This window comes from Trichosurus vulpecula, chromosome 6 (genome assembly GCF_011100635.1).
Source record: "Trichosurus vulpecula isolate mTriVul1 chromosome 6, mTriVul1.pri, whole genome shotgun sequence".
In the NCBI taxonomy this organism is placed as follows: Eukaryota; Metazoa; Chordata; class Mammalia; order Diprotodontia; family Phalangeridae; genus Trichosurus; species Trichosurus vulpecula.
Window position 1 is genome coordinate 274,144,272 of NC_050578.1, and position 18,601 is coordinate 274,162,872.

General features: G+C 54.9%; 1 protein-coding gene across 1 annotated transcript; it reads left to right on the forward strand.

Annotated features, from left to right (window-relative positions):
• The first annotated feature begins 779 nt into the window (after positions 1-779).
• RPS6KA4 (ribosomal protein S6 kinase A4) lies at positions 780-18,225 on the forward strand. The gene is made up of 17 exons (XM_036765349.1): positions 780-932; positions 1,063-1,134; positions 2,020-2,238; positions 2,318-2,433; positions 2,646-2,753; positions 3,854-3,934; positions 4,036-4,139; positions 4,342-4,492; positions 6,496-6,660; positions 6,750-6,878; positions 9,511-9,644; positions 10,095-10,188; positions 10,960-11,133; positions 11,541-11,735; positions 12,261-12,420; positions 12,678-12,841; positions 16,804-18,225. Exons 1-17 carry the CDS (start codon positions 878-880, stop codon positions 17,017-17,019), a joined length of 2,337 nt encoding a protein of 778 aa, XP_036621244.1. The 5' UTR covers positions 780-877; the 3' UTR covers positions 17,020-18,225.
• Positions 18,226-18,601: the final 376 nt, after the last annotated feature.

Below are 18,601 nucleotides of genomic sequence, written 5' to 3' on the forward strand. Positions count from 1 at the left end.
AAGGGACCAATGTGGCTCTGAGGGGACCTAGATCCGCTTACTTGGGGTCCTGCTGTTATGCGGGCAAGAATGCTTGGGCCTTAGACAGGGGCCTCAGTACCCCTAGGGAAGGGGTCCTGATCGTACCCTCCTGGATGGGGGCCAGAGCTGTACAGCCTTTAGTTTAACCTGCTCAGGTTTAGGTGGGCCTGGCCTCCCTTGGAGGTCTCCAGGTAAGTAGTCTCAAACTAGTTTGATCTCCCTCCAGTTTAGTGTGTGGGGAGTTTGCACAGTCGGGATTGAGAGAAGTCTGGCTCCAAGGCCGCATGGTGGGTTTAGTTAAGAGGAGAGGGGCCAGCTCAGCCCCAGCCCCGGCCCAGGGGCTTGGCTTACTCTACTGGGTTAAGCAGGACCACGTGAGTAGTCTATGGGACTGGGTCGGATGGGGGTCCAAGCCCCCTTATGGCCGTTTCCTCCGGGCCCGGAACGTGGAGCCCGGTTTGCACGGTTGTGGCTGGAAAGGGTTCGGGGTTGGACGGCTCTGATAAGTAAGGGAGCCAGTTTCGGGAGGTGGGGGCGGCGGCCCCGAGGAGCAGGGCTCTCGATGCACGGTCCGCGCTGAGCAAGGGGTCCCGCCGGGCGCAGGCGGCGCAGGGAGGGCACGGGCTGCCACGATCGCCTCGGTGGCCGGCGGGCTGTCACATTCCGGTGGCCTGAGTCAGGCCCCGCGGGGCGGGGCGCGCCGACCGGGGCGGGCAGGGCTGGGGCTGGCGCAGCAGCGCGGGGCGGGAGGCGGCACCAGGAAGCGCCCGCCCCGGCCCCAGCCGCCATGTAACCGGCGCCGCCCGGAGCCCGCAGCGCCGCCGCCGCCCCCGGAGCCCCCCCGGAGCCCCCAGCCATGGGCGACGAAGACGAGGACGAGGGCTGCGCCGTGGAGCTGCGGATCACTGACGGTGCGCCCAGGGGAGGGCCCGGCACGCCTGGGAGGGGAGGGTGGGGGGCGCCGGGCCGGGGAGGGGGCACTTGCCGCTGCCTGCAGGGTCCGGCCCTCCAGGCCGAGCGCTGCACGTTCTGTGTCCACAGCCAATCTGACCGGGCACGAGGAGAAGGTGAGCGTGGAGAATTTCGAGCTGCTCAAGGTGCTGGGCACGGGAGGTGAGGATGCCCCCCTGGCCCCGCCCCCGCGGCCCCGGGCCCGCCGCGACCCCCCGCAGCCCACCTCATCCCTTCGCTCCTCTCCTCTGCACTCCGCAGGCTCCCAGTCCGGAGGAGGCGCTCCTGGCCCGGGAACCTCCCCGGCTAAGCCCCCTCCCTCCCCGCTCTCCCCTTCGGGGGCTGGCCGGCACCCCCCCCTCCCCTATCCCCACGCTGGCCTGCATCCCCGTCCGTCCGGCTGCGCGGTGGGGGCTATGGCCAGGCCTCCCCCTCCTCGATTTTGCAGCATTCTGGCCTAGCCCAGGGAAGGGCCCAAGCAAAGGGGGAGCCCCTCTTCCCTGGGACCCAGATCTTCTCTGCCTGAAACTGGCCCCCCTGCACGCTGGCTTTGCTCGTTTTCATGCTTGGTCTACAGGTCTACACACTCTCCGTGTGTGCAAGGCCCCTGTGTGTGCAAACCTATTTCCGTGGTCTGTAGCGTTCCCCTGCGGGATTCTTTCTGGCTTTGTAGGCTCCCACTTTCCTTGGGTTAGCACTCTCACCAAGGGCTTGCACGCTTCCCTTGTGAGTCTGCACCCTCCTTCTCTGGTTGTGCATCATCTTTCTCGGGCTTTGCACAATCCTCTGTCTTTGCGCCCCCGCCCCCCCCCCCCCCCAGTTTGGCACGCTTCCTGCATTTGCACGTCCCTGAGCTTACATAATGGCCCTCGGGCTTTGCACAATTCCACCCCCCCCCCCACAACAACCAAGGTCTGGCACACCCGGTTTCCTCGGCTTCATGCTTTCTCTCTGGTTTTGCACGGGACCCACCTCGGGGTGGCATACCCATCCTGCACCCCCTCTCCGGGCCCTCGCGGACCTTGCCTTCCCTTTCCTTTCCCCCAGCCTACGGAAAGGTGTTCCTGGTGCGGAAGGCGGGCGGGCACGATGCGGGGAAGCTTTACGCCATGAAGGTGCTTCGCAAGGCGGCCATCGTGCAGCGGGCCAAGACACAGGAACACACTCGCACGGAGCGCTCGGTCCTCGAGCTGGTGCGCCAGGCACCCTTCCTGGTCACGCTGCATTACGCCTTCCAGACTGACGCCAAGCTGCACCTCATCCTGGGTATGGGCCTTGGGGGCTGGGAGGGCTGGCAGCCCGGCCCTGCCCGGCCGTCTGACCGCTCCCCAACTTGCCCTCCCAGACTACGTGAGTGGGGGGGAGATGTTCACTCACCTCTACCAACGGGAACACTTCACCGAGGCCGAAGTGCGGGTCTATGGGGGTGAGATCGTGCTGGCCCTGGAGCATCTGCACAAGGTAGGGAGCTCCATGGGCAGGGACCTCGAGGTTGAAGGTGGCCCGCAGCAGGGCTTGAGTTCCCAGGACTGGAGCCAAGGGCACTGCTCACCCTGTGAGCATTGTGGGAAGGGATGTGATGAGTTGGGATTGGCTGGGGCTGTGCTGGGGATGGAGCTTGGGCAGCGTCTCAGTGGAGGTCTCAGTGACCCGGATCTCCCCTCCTACCCAAGCTGGGCATCATTTACCGAGACATGAAGCTGGAGAATGTCTTGTTGGACTCCGAAGGCCATATCGTCCTCACGGATTTTGGCCTCAGCAAGGAATTCCTGTCTGAGGAGGTGAGCAAAGGGTTAACTCTTCTAGTCGGGCCTCCTCTCAGGACTAGCACCCTCCTTCTTCCAGGAACTCCCTCCTCCCTGGCTCCACCCAGGCCTCCCTGCCTCCAAGCCCACAGAGCAGCTGGAATGACCTGGAGGGTTAGGGGTGCTCTGGGTCAGGCCCAAAGAGGAGCTGGTGCAGGCAGGGCTCAGGGCTGGGTGGGAGTATTAGAACTTGGCCGATGTTGGGGGTGGGGGAGCTGAGGGACAGGAACAGATGGGTGTCAGGCAGCATGGAAAGAGCCCCAGAATTGGAGTCTGGGGACCTTGTATGCTGACTGCCAGTCACCCCCTGTGTGACCTCAGGCACGTCTCTGGGTCTCGGTTTTCTTATCTGGAAAATGCAGGGGATTAGTTGGACTAGAGATTTCTAAGGGCCCTTCTAGCTCTGGAATCTAGGACGTCCTGGGACACACCATTGCACACAGTGTGACTTCCTAGAGAGAATATAAACTCCTTCCAAACAGTGCCTGGTGAATAATAGGCGCTTCATAAATGCCAATTGATTGATCCCATGAGCGAGGAAAGAGAATATTTCTGTTTTGTATGAGCACTTAATAAATGCCTGTTGATTGCTTGAGTCTATGAGAAGGGACAGCAATACACGTTTATATAGTGCCTACTACATGCCAGACTTCGTGCTAAGTGCTTTACAAATACCTCATTTGAGCCTCTCAACAAACCCTGGGAAGTGGGTTCTATTCTAATCCCCATTTTGCAAATGGGGAAGTTGAGGTAATAGAGGTTAAGTGACTTGTCCAGGGTCACAAAGCTATTATGTGTCTGAGGCCAGGTTTGAACTCAGACTCCAGGCTCAGTGCTCTATCCACCATGCTGTCAGCTGCCTCTGGTGGGAGGCAGGGTGCTGTAATGGATAGAGCACTAGCCGTTGAGTCAGGAAGGCCTGGGTTCAAATGCTGCCTCAGATACTAGCTGCATGCTTATGGGCAAGTCTTGGGACCAGATCTGTAAAATGGCGGGCCCGGGTTGATTGAATGAGCTCTCAGGACCCTTCCACTCTGACTGGGTGACTCTGTGATGATATGCTGCCACCCTACTAGAAAGAACGCACCTTCTCTTTCTGTGGCACCATCGAGTACATGGCTCCTGAGATCATCCGAGGGAAATCCGGCCATGGCAAGGTCAGTTGGGGTCTGGACTGGGAGAGAAAAATGTGGGGGCAGGGCTGCAGGGCAGCTGGCCTGGGCTCTGACCTCACCCCTCTGCTCCTCTGGCTCCCTAGTCCGTAGACTGGTGGAGTCTGGGCATTCTTCTTTTTGAGCTGCTGACCGGGGCATCCCCCTTCACCCTGGAGGGTGAGAGGAACACGCAGGCCGAGGTCTCCCGGTGAGGAGCTTGGGGCTGAAGGGCAGATGAGGGGCTCAGTGTCCCAGCGAGGCAGGGGATGCCAGGCCAAGGGTGTCCTGAGGGACGGGAAGTGGGGCAGGCTGGTTGGGATATAGCTGTGGGGCCATGCCACGAGGCTGGGGGCGGGAGCGTAACGGGGGAGGAAGGAGGGCTGTCTGTGATTCTCCTCCCACGTTCCCAGGCGGATTCTGAAATGTACTCCTCCCTTTCCCTCTCGGATCGGGCCAGTTGCTCAGGACCTGCTGAAGAGGCTCCTGGAGAAGGACCCCAAAAAGCGGCTGGGGTCGGGGCCTCAGGGGGCCCAGGAGGTGAAGGATCACCCCTTCTTCCAGGTGAGATTCACAGCCTGGGGCGCAGGGGGAAGGTCACAGGATGAGTCTCTCCCTTCCAGCTCCCTCAGGCTAGGTCCCTTCCAGGCCCAAAGCTCTCAGTCACATGGGGGGCTCTGCTCAGCTCCTGGGGATTGATGGGTACATCCCAGGGAGTTCGACAGGATTCAGTGGCCAGGGTGACTCGGAGCTCCACAACGCAGTGGTTCTGAATCTGCACATTTAAAAACCAAAGTTTGGGCGGTAGCTTTGTTCTTTTCATCATAGACATTTCCCAAGATCCTCCTCCCACCCCCAACTGCCATAGAAAAGGAACTATTAATATCTATCAAGCCCTTTGCTAACATTAAGAGATCATTCCTCATTGCTTTAATTAACAAAATATAACACAAATTAACAAATAATGTAATAATTAATAAAATGCACTACCATGATTAATAAAACAGTAATCACATGCTGTCAGTTGTTACTCTTAATTATAATGATATAAAAACATGAGGGGCAGGGACCAGCCCTGTGATTTCATCGGTATAAGCAATTTCCTGATGAGCAAATTCTCTCCACGATGAAAATCGGTCCCTTCTCTGAAACTCAGGGATTTATGGCACTCAGAAGTTAAGTGATGGGCTCAGGGTCACGTGGCCACTGTGTGTCAGTCAGGACTTGAACCCAAGACTTCCTGACTCCAAGGTCATCTCTCTATCCACCCTACTACGGATGCCTCTGTAAAGAGGACAAGTAATAAAATATGATAATTTCTATTTTAGTCATTTGCTATGCCTAGATCCTTTCTGTTATCACTGACCTCCTTGGGGTGAATGCCCAGTAGTGGGATCTTGGAGTCAAAGGGTATGAGCAGTTGAGTGCTTTCTTGCAATGGAGGCCTCGCCTTCTTGGCTGTGACCACGGCGCTGCTCTTGTCAGTTTCTCCGCTGTCTGGCTGTTGATGAACTGATAGCGTGTAGTTTCGAGAACTCCATGCTCCCTAAGGAGAATGTGGCTCGTGTTACAGACAGACTTGAGGCTGGGTCCGGAATGGAGCGAGAAGTGCAAAGCAGGCTGGATAGCCTTTGGGCGACTGGATGGTTCTCCAGCATCTCCTGGAAACAGAGGCCCATGTTCTGAATGTGAATGACCATATTGCTGGTCTGTGGATCCCTGCCTCCTCTCAAGAGTTGGGTTATGGTCACTCAGCAGGCAGTGGAAGGGCGCAGGGCAGGGGCGACTGGTCTGTGGTGCCTGATTCTACATGAGTTTTGTAGCAGTGGCTTAAAATTTTAAGAAGCTCGTCAGAAAGAAGAGAGACCTGGAGGAAAGATGGCCTGGTCATGTAATGAGAGAGAGAGGGCCAAGATCCATGCTGGAGGAAGGCATCTGGTGCACTGGGCAGACCCCCTGTGTTGAGCTTGTAGAAGGTCTTGTATGGTAGTCCCACTGGATGGTAAACATAGGCTGGCCACAATCTTTATCACTGGAGGGAATGTCCACCTCAGTAAGATCCCAGGTCCATCACGGGATTGGGGACCGTGTGCACCTCCTGCAGCAATCCTTCTTCACCTAGAGTGCCGGGCTCAGTTTTGGGGACTGCATTTTAGGAAGGCAAACTGACATGAGGCCAGAGGCTCCTGGGATGGAGATCTGTCTTCAAGGATCACTGTTAAGAAGGGATTGCCCTTTTCTGCTTGGCCCCAGTGGCTAGAGTGTGGAGCATGGGGTGGATGTTTGCAAAGAGTCAGTTTTGGACTGATTTCTAAGGAGTCAGAGCTGGTTTGAAGGGAATGGGCTTCTTGAGGGAGCGGCTCCTACATGCTGGAGGCCACTTAGGAGAGGCTGGGTGACCACTGGCCTGGTGTGGCTCTAGAGGGGATGCTTTGGAGGCTTAGGAGAGGCTGGGTGACTGCTGGCCTGGTGTGGCTCTAAAGGGGACGCTTTGGCCTCTGCGGTGCCCTTTGCCTCAAAGGGACTGTAATTTGGTGACCTTTGTTCTTTCAATCTCCCCTCCCCAGGGTCTGGATTGGGCTGCTCTGGCGGCCAGGAAAGTCCCGGCCCCGTTCCGGCCCCAGATCCGTTCAGAGCTGGACGTGGGCAACTTTGCAGAAGAATTTACCCGGCTGGAGCCTGTCTATTCCCCCCCTGGCAGTCCACCTCCTGGGGACCCCCGCATCTTCCAGGTCAGTCTTCTTGCGGGCTGACTCCCAGGGCCAATGGCTGATGCTGCAGCCTCTCTTCCCTGCCTTCACCTGCTACCTTTCCCCTGCAGGGTTATTCCTTCGTGGCCCCTTCCATTCTGTTTGACCGGAACAATGCCGTGATGACCGACGTCCTGGAGCTGCAGGGGGGTGGGGACCGCCCTGGCCGGGCAGCTGTGGCCAGGAGCGCCATGATGCAGGTGGGGGATGCTCCTGGGTGCTGGAGCTGGCATCTCCCTGGGGAGAAGGCCGTGAGGGAGGGACAGTTCAGGGAGAGCAGAGGCAAGGCCCGGGTGATGCCTGGTGGTGATACATGCAGGGGGATGGGCAGAAGCTGGCCCCGGGTGCATTTCATTGCCTCTTGACAGTCAAGATGCAGCATACATGAATTAACATGCACATGGATGTGTGTGGTTATACTGGTACACCCATATGCAGAGGCAGTTCTTTGGCTATGTTTCTGATTTAAATTAAACCCACCAAACACTAAATTCTTATTTTGTACTGGGGTGCATGGTGCTGGGCACTGGGGGTACAAGCCCAGAAAGAATCAGGGCCTGCCCTCAAGGGGTTTTACATTCGCGGGGAACAATCCATTCCCATGTAATTATAACGTCCTTGCAGAATCATTTCTGGGGCAAGGTGGGGGATTGTGCTAACAACTGGGGGATTGGGAAAAGCCTTCTGCAGGAGTGGACCCTTGAGCTGAGTCTTGGAGGGAGCTCAGGGTGTCAGGAAGTGGAGGTGAGGATGGAACGCCTTCCAGGCAGGGCGTCCAGCATGTACACGGAGGCTGGAGATGGGATGTTGTACTGAGGAGCAGAGGGAGCTTAGCTTGGTTGGAACAGAGTGTTTGAAGGGGGATGATGAGCCATGATCCTAGAGAGGGTCACCTGGAGCCAGATGATGGAGGGCCTTCATGCAAACATCGGTATTTACATTTTTATCCTTGTGGCAGTAGGGAGCCACTGGGGATTGTTGAGGTGGGGAGTCTCGTTTTAGGAAGATCGAGTTGGGGGCTGTGTGAAGGATGGGTGGGGGGGGGGAGACCAAGTGTTAATGCTGCTCCATGGACACAGGTGAGAGGTGAAGAGGGCAGTGTGAGAAAAGGGACTGGAAGAGAGATGTTTTGGAGACAGAATTCACAACCTGTGGCAACAGATTCCCAATGTGGAGTGAGAGGGAAAGAGGAGCCAGGGATGATGGGAAGGATCTGGGACAGAAATGGCTGGAGGGGGAGACTCCATCAGGCAGAACGGGATCCCGGGGGAGCCGAGGCAGAGAGGGTGTGGCAGGGCCTTGTCCCAGCCCCCTGTGCTGGAGGCGAGACAACCAGGGCAAGGCTTGGATCAGCTCAGGGCCTCTGACTACAGATCAGGCCACCTTGTGTTGCCACCTGCTGCCTGCTTCCCTCCCTCTCTGTCTCTCTCCTCTTTTCTCTCTCTATCTCTCTTCCTCTCTTACTCCCTCCCTTCCTCTCTCCATCTCTCCCCCCATCTCTCTCTCTTCCTCCCTCTCTCTTTCTTTCTTTCTCTCTCTCCCTCCCTCTCTCTGTCTCTCTCCCTCCTCTCTGTCTCTGTCTCTCTGTGTGTCTCTCTCTCCCTCCCCCTCTCTCTCTTTCTTTCTCTCCTTCCCTCTCTCTGTCTCTCTCTCTTTCCCTCCTCTCTCTTTCTCTTTCTCGCTCCCTCTCTCTTTCTTTCTCTCTCCCTCCCTCTCTGTCTCTCTCCATCTCCCTTCCCTCTCTCCCTTCCCCCTCTCTCCCTCTCTCTTTCCCTTCCTCTATCTCTTCCTCTTTCTCCCTCTCTCTTTCTCTGTCTCTCTCTTTTTCTCCCTCCTTCTCTCTCTGTCTCTCTCCCTCTCTCTGTCTCTGTCTGTGTCTGTCTCTCCCTCTCCCCTTCTCTCTCTCTCTCTCTCTCTCTCTCTCTCCTCTGTCTCTGTGTTCTCTTTCTCTCCTCTCTGTTCTTTCTCTCTCCCTCCCTCTCTGTCTCTCTCTCTCCTCCTCTCTCTGTCTGTCTCTGTGTTCCTCCCTCCCCCTCTCTCTCCCCCTCTCTCTTTTTCTCTCTCATTTTCTTTCTCTCTCTCTCCCTCCTCCCCCTCTCTCTTTCTCTCTGTCCCTCTCTCTGTCTCTCTCCCTTTCCCTCTCTCCCTTTCTCTCTGTCTCCCTCTGTCTCTTGTTCTCTCTCCCTCCCTCCCTCTCTCTGTCTCTCTCCCTACCCCCTTCCCTCTCTTCCTTCCCCCTCTCTCCCTCTCCCTCTGTCTCTTCCTCTCTCTTTCTCTGTCTCTCTCTTTCTCTCCTTCCTTCTCTCTGTCTCCCTCCCTGCCTCTCTCTGTCTCTCACCTGTCCTCCCTCTGTCTCTCTCCTTCTCTCTCTCCCTCTCTCCTCTCTCTCTCCCCTCTCTCTGTTCTCTCTCTCTCCCCTCTCTCCCCCCTCTCTCCCCTGTCTCTGTTCTCTCTCTCTCTCTCTCTCTCTCTCTCTCTCTCTCTCTCTCTCTCTCTCAGAGTTAGGGCTGAGAGAGGAAACCTGGGGTCTAGGCTTGCGCCTGTCCCTTCTTTGCCCTGTGACATTGTACAAGTCTCTCCCTCTCCGTGGGCCTCAGTCGTCTCATCTGTAAAGTGAGGGGGTTGGATGGATGAGCTCTGGGGGCCTGTCTAGCTGTGATGTCCTGTGACTCTTGAAGCCCAGTGAGGATGGGAGAGAGCTGGGCGGAAGAAGGGGACCTTGACCTTGGGAAGCTGGCTTCAGCCTTGGAGCTCATCTGCCCCTGGAGGTGCCTGGGTCTCAAGCTTGCAGGCCCCAAAACTCTGGACTGGCCACCTTCTTTCTCCCTGTAGGACTCATCCTTCTTTCAGCTCTATGAGCTGGACCTCCGGGAGCCTGCCTTGGGCCAGGGTAGTTTCTCAGTGTGTCGCCGCTGTCGCCAGCGTCAGAGTGGACAAGAGTTCGCTGTCAAGATCCTCAGCCGCAGGTGTGTGGGTGGTGGTGGTCTGGGCAGTGGATAGTTGTATGAAGTCTTCATAGCAAGGTAGGGCAGCTTGGCAGAGTTGTAACTAGGGTTTGGTGATGGAGCTTTGTCCTAGGGTGCTAAATTTAGCCTTCAGCAGTGTAGAAATAAGAGAGCCTAGCTCCTAGTTAGCTCCGATTTCTTTTAGGACTTATGATTTTACTGATGTAGAGAGCTCCCAGTGAGTAACTCCCCTTACTAATGTAGATTGCCGCCTTCTTTCCAAGGCCTTACAGTCTAGGCCTAGGGCACAGAGAGTGACTTGCCTAGGTCTTCCTGATGCCCAGATCAGCTCTTAATTCACTTCTCAGTTAATTAGAATAATTAGTTAAAATAAAATGAAACTGAACATCAAGTAATTAAAATGGCCTCATCCCTCCCTACCCCCACCCCCATTGCTTCCCCACCCTTTAGGCTGGAGGTGAACACGCAGAGGGAGATAGCAGCCCTGAGGCTTTGCCAGTCACACCCTAATGTGGTGAAACTCCATGAAGTTCATCATGACCAGGTGAGACCCCTCCAAGACACACCCACTGAGTGACAGGAGGTGGGGTCTGGGAAGAGCGCCAGCTCTAGAAAGCTCCTCTTCCACTTCTCCTTTTGACTGGGGTTGATCCAGCAGAGGGCAGGTGGGATGGTGAGACTAGAAACCAGCTCTTATCAGCCAGAGCTGGGAGGGGAGAGACCAGAGGAACTGGGTATGTTGGCCCTGGAGAAGAGAAATTATAAGGCACAGGACACAGCTCACACCCATCACATTGGCAGTGTCAAAAAAAAAAAAAGGAAGATGACCCTTGGGAGGAAGGGCAAGTGGGGCCTTTTTTGGGGGAGCTGTGAATTGGTCCAGGGGGCCAGGAGGGTGGCCACAAGAAGGGGAAGAAGGCTTGGCCCTGGAGAGCAGAGCTCAGCCACGGGACTCTCCAACAGCCAGCCTAGTGCTGTCTTCTCCCAGCCTGGGCTGTCTAAGCCTTCCCAGGAGCCACACACACCCTCCTTGGGGGAAGGGAACCAGGCTTCCCAGGGGAGTCCAGGGCTTAGCCACTGGGGTGATGGGGAGAGTAGGCGGGTTCAGAAAGCCCAGGGAGCTCTCAATGGTTCCTGTCTTCAGGGCACTGGACACTTGGGAGAAGACCCCTGTCTCCTCCATCTCTGGGCCCAGTCAGGATCCTCAGGAAGGGGCTGGTACTAAGAGCAGCTGATGGGGCTGGGAGAGGTAGGCATGGGCAGGGCAGTGCTGCTGGGAGCTGATCCCGAGGCACCCTCTCCTCTCCCCTCCTAGTACCACACATACCTGGTGCTGGAGCTTTTGCGGGGTGGGGAGCTGCTGGAGCATATCCGCAAGAAGCAGCATTTCAGTGAATCAGAGGCCAGCCAGATTCTGCGCAGCCTCGTGTCAGCTGTCAGCTACATGCATGAAGAGGCCGGGGTAGTGCACCGGGACCTCAAGCCGGAGGTGAGGCCCCTTCCCTTGGCTGGGTCTCCAGCCACTCCCAGGACAGCCTTGGAGGGGAAGAAGGTTATGAGATCATACTGGAGATGGGGGGAGTGAGGAACTCTGCCCCATCTTGGACTCCCTTGAACTGCACACCTTATCCTGCCCTCGTTTCCCAGACATTCTGAGGTGTAAGATATAGGAGAGCCCTTAGAACCTGGAGAGTCAGAGCTGGGAGGGCCCTCAGAATGTGGAGAGTCAGAGCTGGGAGGGCCCTTAGAACATGGAGAGTCAGAGCTGGGAGGGCCCTTAGAATGTGGGGAGTCAGGGCTGGGAGGGCCCTTAGAACATGGAGAGTCAGAAGTGGGGGGACCTATGTGATTACTGGCAGCCCACATTGATTACCTCTCCTTGCCCTGACCCACCAGAACATCCTGTATGCTGAAGAAGCCCCCGGAGCTCCGGTGAAGATTATCGATTTCGGTTTTGCTCGGCTCCGACCTCAGAGCCCCGCGGGGCCCATGCAGACCCCTTGCTTCACCCTGCAGTATGCTGCCCCTGAGCTGCTTGCCCACCAGGGCTATGATGAGTCCTGTGACCTCTGGAGCTTGGGGGTCATCCTGGTATGGAGGCACTGCCAAGGGGCAAAGGGTGAGGGGTACCTGCAATACTAGAGTTGGACTGGCTGGGTGGCCCAGTGGATAGACCTCCGGGACTGGAGTCAGGAAGAGCTGAGTTCAAATCCAGCCTCAGGCACTTACTAATTGGGTGACCCTGGGCAAGTCACTTCACCTGTTTGCCTAAGTTTCCTCAGCTGTAATAACTGCACCTGCCTTGCAGGGTTGTTGTGAGAATCCAGGGAGCTAACATGTGTAAAGCCTCTAGCATACAGCAGGCGCCCTATAAATGCTATCATCGGGGCGGCTAGGTGGCACAGTGAGTACAGCAATGGCCCTGGAGTCAGGAGGGCCTGAGTTTAAATCTGGCCTCAGACACTTGACACACTTACTAGCTCTGTGACCTTGAACAAGTCACTTAACCCTGATTGCCCTGCCTCTCCCCCCCACCCCCCAAGATTCTGGGATGCAGGCCTTGGCTTCAGAGGAGGGGAGGGCTGTCTAACCTATTTTTGCCCTGTCTCTCTGCAGTACATGATGCTGTCGGGGCAGGTCCCCTTCCAGGGGGGCCCTGGCCGGGGTGGACAGAGCCAGGCAGCTGAGATCATGCGGAAGATCCGGGAGGGCCGATTCTCCCTAGATGGGGAGGCCTGGCAGGGCGTCTCGGAGGAGGCCAAGGAGCTGGTCCGAGGTTCGGGGACAGGGCAGGGCATGCTTGGTGGTCAGGGAGCTGGCAGGGGCTGAAGGAGTCAGGGATTGGGGCAGGGGCAGGGGCTGTGGGCTCAGCCTGTGCTGAGGCAGCCTGTGGTGGGGTTTTGGAAAGGGTGGGGTGGAGACTGTAGGTTCCTCTGGGGCAGAGACAAGGCTTCACCTCCAGGCCCTTGCTCCACCTCACCCCTGCCCCACCCCCCTTTTTTCCCAACAGTGACCCTCATCCCCTCTCCCTAGGACTCCTGACAGTGGATCCTGCCAAGCGGCTGAAGCTGGCTGACCTGCGGGGCAGCACCTGGCTTCAGGATGGCAGTGCCCGCTCCTCCCCTCCTCTCAGGACCCCAGATGTGCTAGAGTCTGCTGGGCCTGCTGTGCGCTCTGGGGTCAATGCCACTTTTATGGTGAGGGAGCTCCAGGAAAAAGGAATGGAACTGAAGGGTAGAGGGCAAGCCTAGTGAGGGGGTGAGCATGTGTGTGTGTGTGTGGGGGGGGAGTGTATGTGGGGTGTGTGTGTGGGTGGGTGGGAGGGGGCGCTGGGGATGTTATGCAGCATCTGAGAGTCTCAGATTGGGAAGGGGCCTCAGGGGTCACCTAGACCAGCTCATACATCCCTGGAAAGTGGTTGTCCCACTTCTGGATCACGTAGTCTTCTCCTTGGAGACCTCCAGTAATGGGCATCTCACTACCCCCCCAAGGCAGCTGACTGTATAGGATCCTCCATTTAAGTGTGTTACATTTTATCTGATATGATTTGGCCCAGCGTTCCAGCCTGGGCTCTGAATCATCTTTCATCTAGTTTGTTATCTGGGCCTTCCAGGAGTGTGTTCTCTGCAAAAGTGATAAATGTGACATTGGTTACATCGTTTATAAAAAGGTTACATCACATAGTTCAAGGACAGTTTCCTGGCATGTTCCACTGGAGACCTTTTTCCCAGTTGGCATCTCCCGCTTCTTACTCTTAGGGTTTAGTTGGGTGTCCAGTTCTGGACACACTTATCTATGGCCACCTTGCCCACATCTTTGCATTTCGTCCATGAGGATTGTGTGTGGTACTTGTTCAGCTAAAGTTTGGGTGAACTACGTTTACTGTAAGTGGTCCAGCCTGCCCTATTATTGATAAAGCAGATGGGCTCTTTGGGATCACTACTTCCTTTTCTAATTCCTCACATACCATCCTTCTAGTAATATGGTATAAAATTTTCACAAGAATGGAACTAACTGTTTGTAGACTCTATTTTTTGAAAATGGGGGTATTTGATGCACTTCTTCTGGTCCTATGGTATCGCCTGCTTTCCATACCCCTTCAAAGAGCACTGTTATTCACCCGGACCTCGGGACTGGAACATCTCTGGCAGCTCAGGGCTCCCTTGTTATTACCTTGGCTTTTGATTTCCTGGTTGTTTAATATGCATTGGGTCTCAATTAACCCAATTAACTTTGAAAAAAAAAACCAGAAGAAAATACCAGGTTCTGCCCCTATTTGTTGCTCATTAGCATCATCCCAGCATCTCTGAGCAGTGGTTTCTGTTTAGCCTTGTGATCTTCCTCTTGCTTTGGTATTTATTCCCCAATAGAACGTAAATTCCTTGTATCTTTGTATTTTTGTATCTTTGCCTAGCACACAGTTGGACCTTAATAGATGCATTTTGATTGGTTGATCCTTAATTTTTTGCCCTGGCTCCCATATGTCTTTAAAAACAAAACAAAACAAAACAAAAAACAAAAACTAAATTGATAATTGTTCCCGGGAATCTACATTGGTTTCTTTGGACACATAGATAGACTCCATTGTGAAATATCCCCCACCCTTTTTTTTTTTGGCACATAGTAGGTGCATATTAAATGCCTGTCCACTGTTCTCTCTCATCAGCATTGCACCTGTTTGGGTTTTCAGACTTCCACTGTTGAGAGTCTTCTGTCGTCCTGGCTTGGGATTCTGCCTTGTTTCTCTGAACCGTTTGCAAGCTGACCTCCCCTTACGCGGCTGAGCTCTTCAGCTCTGCCCAGGTTTCTCTTCCTTCTCTATCACAGACTCTCAGATAGAGGGGTCCTCGGCCCCTTAGGTTCCCATCATTTCTCCTTCAACTTCCAGTTCCTCCTTGCTGGTGAGACTCAGGTCCAGGGTGACAGTTCCTCTTCTTGCTTCCTGTCCCTTTTGAAGAAGGAAACTGTCATCAAGGCAAGTTAGGAATTGATCCACCTCTCTGCCTTTGCATGGGGAACAGCTAGCCTAGTCAGGAAGGTTGAAGTCCCCATCATTGTAATATCATGCTTCTGGGTCAGGCTTGTGGTCTCTTTCCTCCCTCTGGACCATGACAATATCACCTCTCCTTCTCCCTCTGTTGATGTTTGCCTGATTCTCCCCCACACTTCCCCTGTAGTCTCCTGGGTTGGATGAGATGTCTGTCATTTTACTGATGTCTTCTCTTCCTTCCGCTGCAGGCAGGAGTCCCATCTCTCCAAGTCTTGGTCAAATTTGCCTCTTTGCCTTGGGGTGTGTCATTCACCCCACTCATGCCTTGCATTGTGCGTTTGTGTGCAGACATCTAAAGCCGTGCGTTTTGTTGCTGACTTGATTATTGTTCCTGTGAATTAATGGTCTTTTCTCCTTCTGCCTTTCCTAGTTTGTGCTTGCTTTTCTCCCTTGTGTTGGGGTTGGCTCATACACATGTGTGAGTGAGGCTTCGCTCCCTTCTATTTTCAGTTTAAAGCCTCCTTGGTCAGATTTTTAAGATTCCAGGGCAATGCTCTTGCCTGCCCTCATTACGTATTCTCCATCCCTGGCCAAGAGCTTGTCATTCTTAGGTTTTAAACTGGGGTCTAGGAATCTCAACCCTGTGCAGATTCCCTCTTTTAGCCAGCTGCTCCTCGTTGGAATCATTCTCTGGGAGCCCCTGCCTTCCGTTAACAGCCAAGAGCACAATACCGCCTGGGCCCCTAAGGCCTCAGATTTCGGCAGATTTATCAAAGGCGGTTGATTATGGTGAGGTTTCTTTTAAGGGTATGATGTGACCTCTCGTGGATCAGTGGGAGTGTTTTTCTTGACACCTTCAGTGCTAACGTTTATATAACGTTTATATGGCATTTTAAGGTTTGCATAGCAATTAACATATATTATCTCATTTGATCCATTGACGTTTCTTCCATTCTGTCAAGGAATACCTCATAATCAATGAGATGTGCCAGCCCTGGATTTGGGAAGACCTGAGTTCAAATCCAGCCTCAGAAATTTACTAGCTGTGTGATTCTGGCAAGTCACTTTGCCTCTTTGCCTCAATTTTCTTATCTATAAAATGGGGATAATGGTACCACCTGTGTTGTTGTGGTTGTTATTATCATCATTATAAAATAGGCATTCCACCAGGGGTGCGCTGGAGCCAACTTGTACCAAATTGAACTTTATGAGAACCAGTTGTTAAATGTTCATCATGAGCGTTCGTACTTTGGAAATCAGCAAATATTACAAATTAGGGCTTGATTTATTGTTTCACTGGTTGTATAAACTTAAAAATCGAAGGAGAAAATGTTGATAATGCAAATTAGGCTTTAAAGGGTGTCATGGTCTTTTTTTGGAGAGTCGGTTGTTAAACATTTACCAACACACCACTCCATTCCACCGGTCTTTTCATTCTGTACTCTAGGAGCAAAATTAGTTGCTTGGTATTGATCTAAACACGGCTGTAGTGGATTTTCTTCAGGTTCTTACAAAGAGGACTTCGGTCCTTTGTCATTCTGGCTGGTGGTTCTGGTGTTCTCCAGCTCCATCCCTCGTAGAGTCTGCAGGTCCCAACCAGGGATGGGAACAGGATTTCCCAGGCCGTCTGCTGCAACGACTGTAGCTAAGGAAGTCTAATCACCCCCTGCTTTTCTCCTCTTACTTAAGACCTCAGAAGCTCAGAGATAGAAGAGACTTCAGAGATGGTCTCTCCTTTTTTTTTTTTTTTTTTTTTGCGCATGGGGAAATTGGCAGCTAGGGAAAGGAAGGAAGTGACCGGCCCAAGGTCACGCATGGTGTGTGGAGTCAGGGCCAGAGCTCAGGTCTGGATGCCTTGTCTGGTTCCCAGTAATGACATCTCTTTCTTTAGAGAATGTGTGTGATGCAGTTAGCCTCCATAGGACAGGAAATGTGGAGGGCTGCCGCCATGTTGGATGGGAAACCATCTGTTTCAGTTGTGGCCTCATGTTATTTTTGGCCTGAAGGAGGGGAGGAGGGATGTGAAAGGAGGAAGTGAGGGAAAAAGGGGATGTGGAGGGCTGTCTGGCCTCCAGGCAGTGGGTGGACAAAAGGCAGGTGGCTGGGAATGAGGTACAGCCCAGTCTAAGATCCCTAACTCATCTCTTGTCTCCTGCCCTTTTCTACTAGGCCTTCAATCGAGGCAAGAGGGAGGGCTTCTTTCTGAAGAGTGTGGAGAACGCCCCCCTGGCCAAGCGTCGGAAGATGAAGCTGGGCAGCTCCGAGCCAGCCCGTAAGGGCTCCCCTGCACCTCCCCCAGCCCCTGCCCCCTCCACCCAGGGACGAGGAGCCCCGCCTGCCAAGGGGGCTTCTCGCCGAGCCAAAGGCCCCCTATCTCCCTCCTAGTGGGGCTGGGTGGGGGCTGCTGGGTGAGGAAGGCTGCCTGAGCTGGGGCCATCGTGACCTTGGACTTGGAGAGGTGGTCAGCCCTATGGGTAGGGAAACCGTGAGCCTGGGCAGAGGAAGTGGGAGGACTGTGTGACTCTGGATTCGGACTAGGGGAGCCGCATGGGGGGACACCTCCGTCTTTGCCCTGCCCCCCTTTCCTCCAAGCCACATCCCTGCCTCTCCCTCCCTTCTTGCACCTGCCAATCCATCCTGCCCCTGAGGGCCCTCCCACCCGAAGTCCCTGTTCCTTCCCCCTCTAAGCACCCCCCCCCTCCCAGAGACTGAGACAGAAGTATTTTTATAAACAGAGAACTTTTTTATGTCTTTCCAGGTAGAGTTAGTGATGCAGGGATTCTGAGGGAGCTGAGGGCAGGGGGGCCTACCACCCTCCCCACCCTTTCCTCTGCCCCCATTGCCAGTTTCCTGGTGTGGGGGCAGCTGTAGAGCCGGGGGCCCAGGCCTGCCTGGTGGGTAGGCTTGGGGAGCCTTGCCCTTGTCTCCCTGGCTCCTTTTCAGCTTGGCTTGCAGCCAGCCAGTCCTGGGCCTGAGAGAGGGCCAGGGGGGCCTTTCTGTCTGATGAGCTCAGGCCCACCTCTCTCCCTCCCTCCCATTTCTCGAAGCACTGAGCTGAGTGGCCATAGTGAGGACTGGGGCTCCCCCTTCCCTGCCTTCTTTGTGGAGCAGCCCATGAGGGGACCCTGTTGTCAGGAAGGGGATGTTAGCCCTGAGTCCAAAACTGTCACTTTATGGGGCGTCTGTGCAATTCTCTCCACCAAAGACTCAAAGTCTTGTGGAAGCCGCTGCACCCCTGGGTGGGGAGAGGGGGTGCTGAGTGTCACTGTGAGCTGATCATCCCCTCCTTATCCCAGACTTCCCAGCTGGGCCTTTTCCATTGTACCCCTCCCCCACTGGGCTGGGTGGGCCTCCCTCGTGGAATAACTGAGGGACAGTGGGGGAGAAGGTCCCTGGGGGAGGGTCCTGCTCTCTGACACCTTCCTCCTCCTGCTTTTGTGCAGCTGCCCCAGGCTTGGGGGAGGGGGTGCCGGCGAGGGTGGGGTATGCTGCTGGGCAGGTGGGAGGAGGCTCCCACATTGTTTATCTGGTCACTGCCTCAGCCGGCCCAGGCCGTGCCTTTGACTTCAAAATAAAAATCCCATCCCAGTTTCTGGCTGTTCTGATTTTATGGAATGGATGTGATGTTTGGGTGTGTGTGTGCTTGTGGTGCTTGGGGACATTGCATGGCTTTCTATCACTGGGGTGCAAAGGGAAGCTGTTTTGGGTGGAGGGAGGCCTTGGGAGTCACTGCTCTGGGTGGAGGAGTGGGGGAAGACATTCTCGGCTCTGGGATGTTCTCAGATGACTGAAGTGACCCCTTCACTGGCCTTGGACCTTTTCCCAGCTGAAGGCCTTGAGTCCAGTGGGGGACACTCATGGGAGTGGGGAGAACCATCCTGGGGTTTGAGGCTTCTGCACAGAGGATATGATCTAGAGTCCAAGGACCTGAGTTAAATTTCTGGCCCTACAACATACTATGGGCAGG

Excerpts from the sequence above, each read along its gene's own strand:
- RPS6KA4 (XM_036765349.1), top strand. The coding sequence starts at position 878 with ATGGGCGACGAAGACGAGGACGAGGGCTGCGCCGTGGAGCTGCGGATC. Across the intron at positions 10,189-10,959 it reads ATGAAGTTCATCATGACCAG|TACCACACATACCTGGTGCT; the intron begins GTGAGACCCCTC and ends CTCCCCTCCTAG. Across the intron at positions 12,842-16,803 it reads GGGTCAATGCCACTTTTATG|GCCTTCAATCGAGGCAAGAG; the intron begins GTGAGGGAGCTC and ends CTTTTCTACTAG.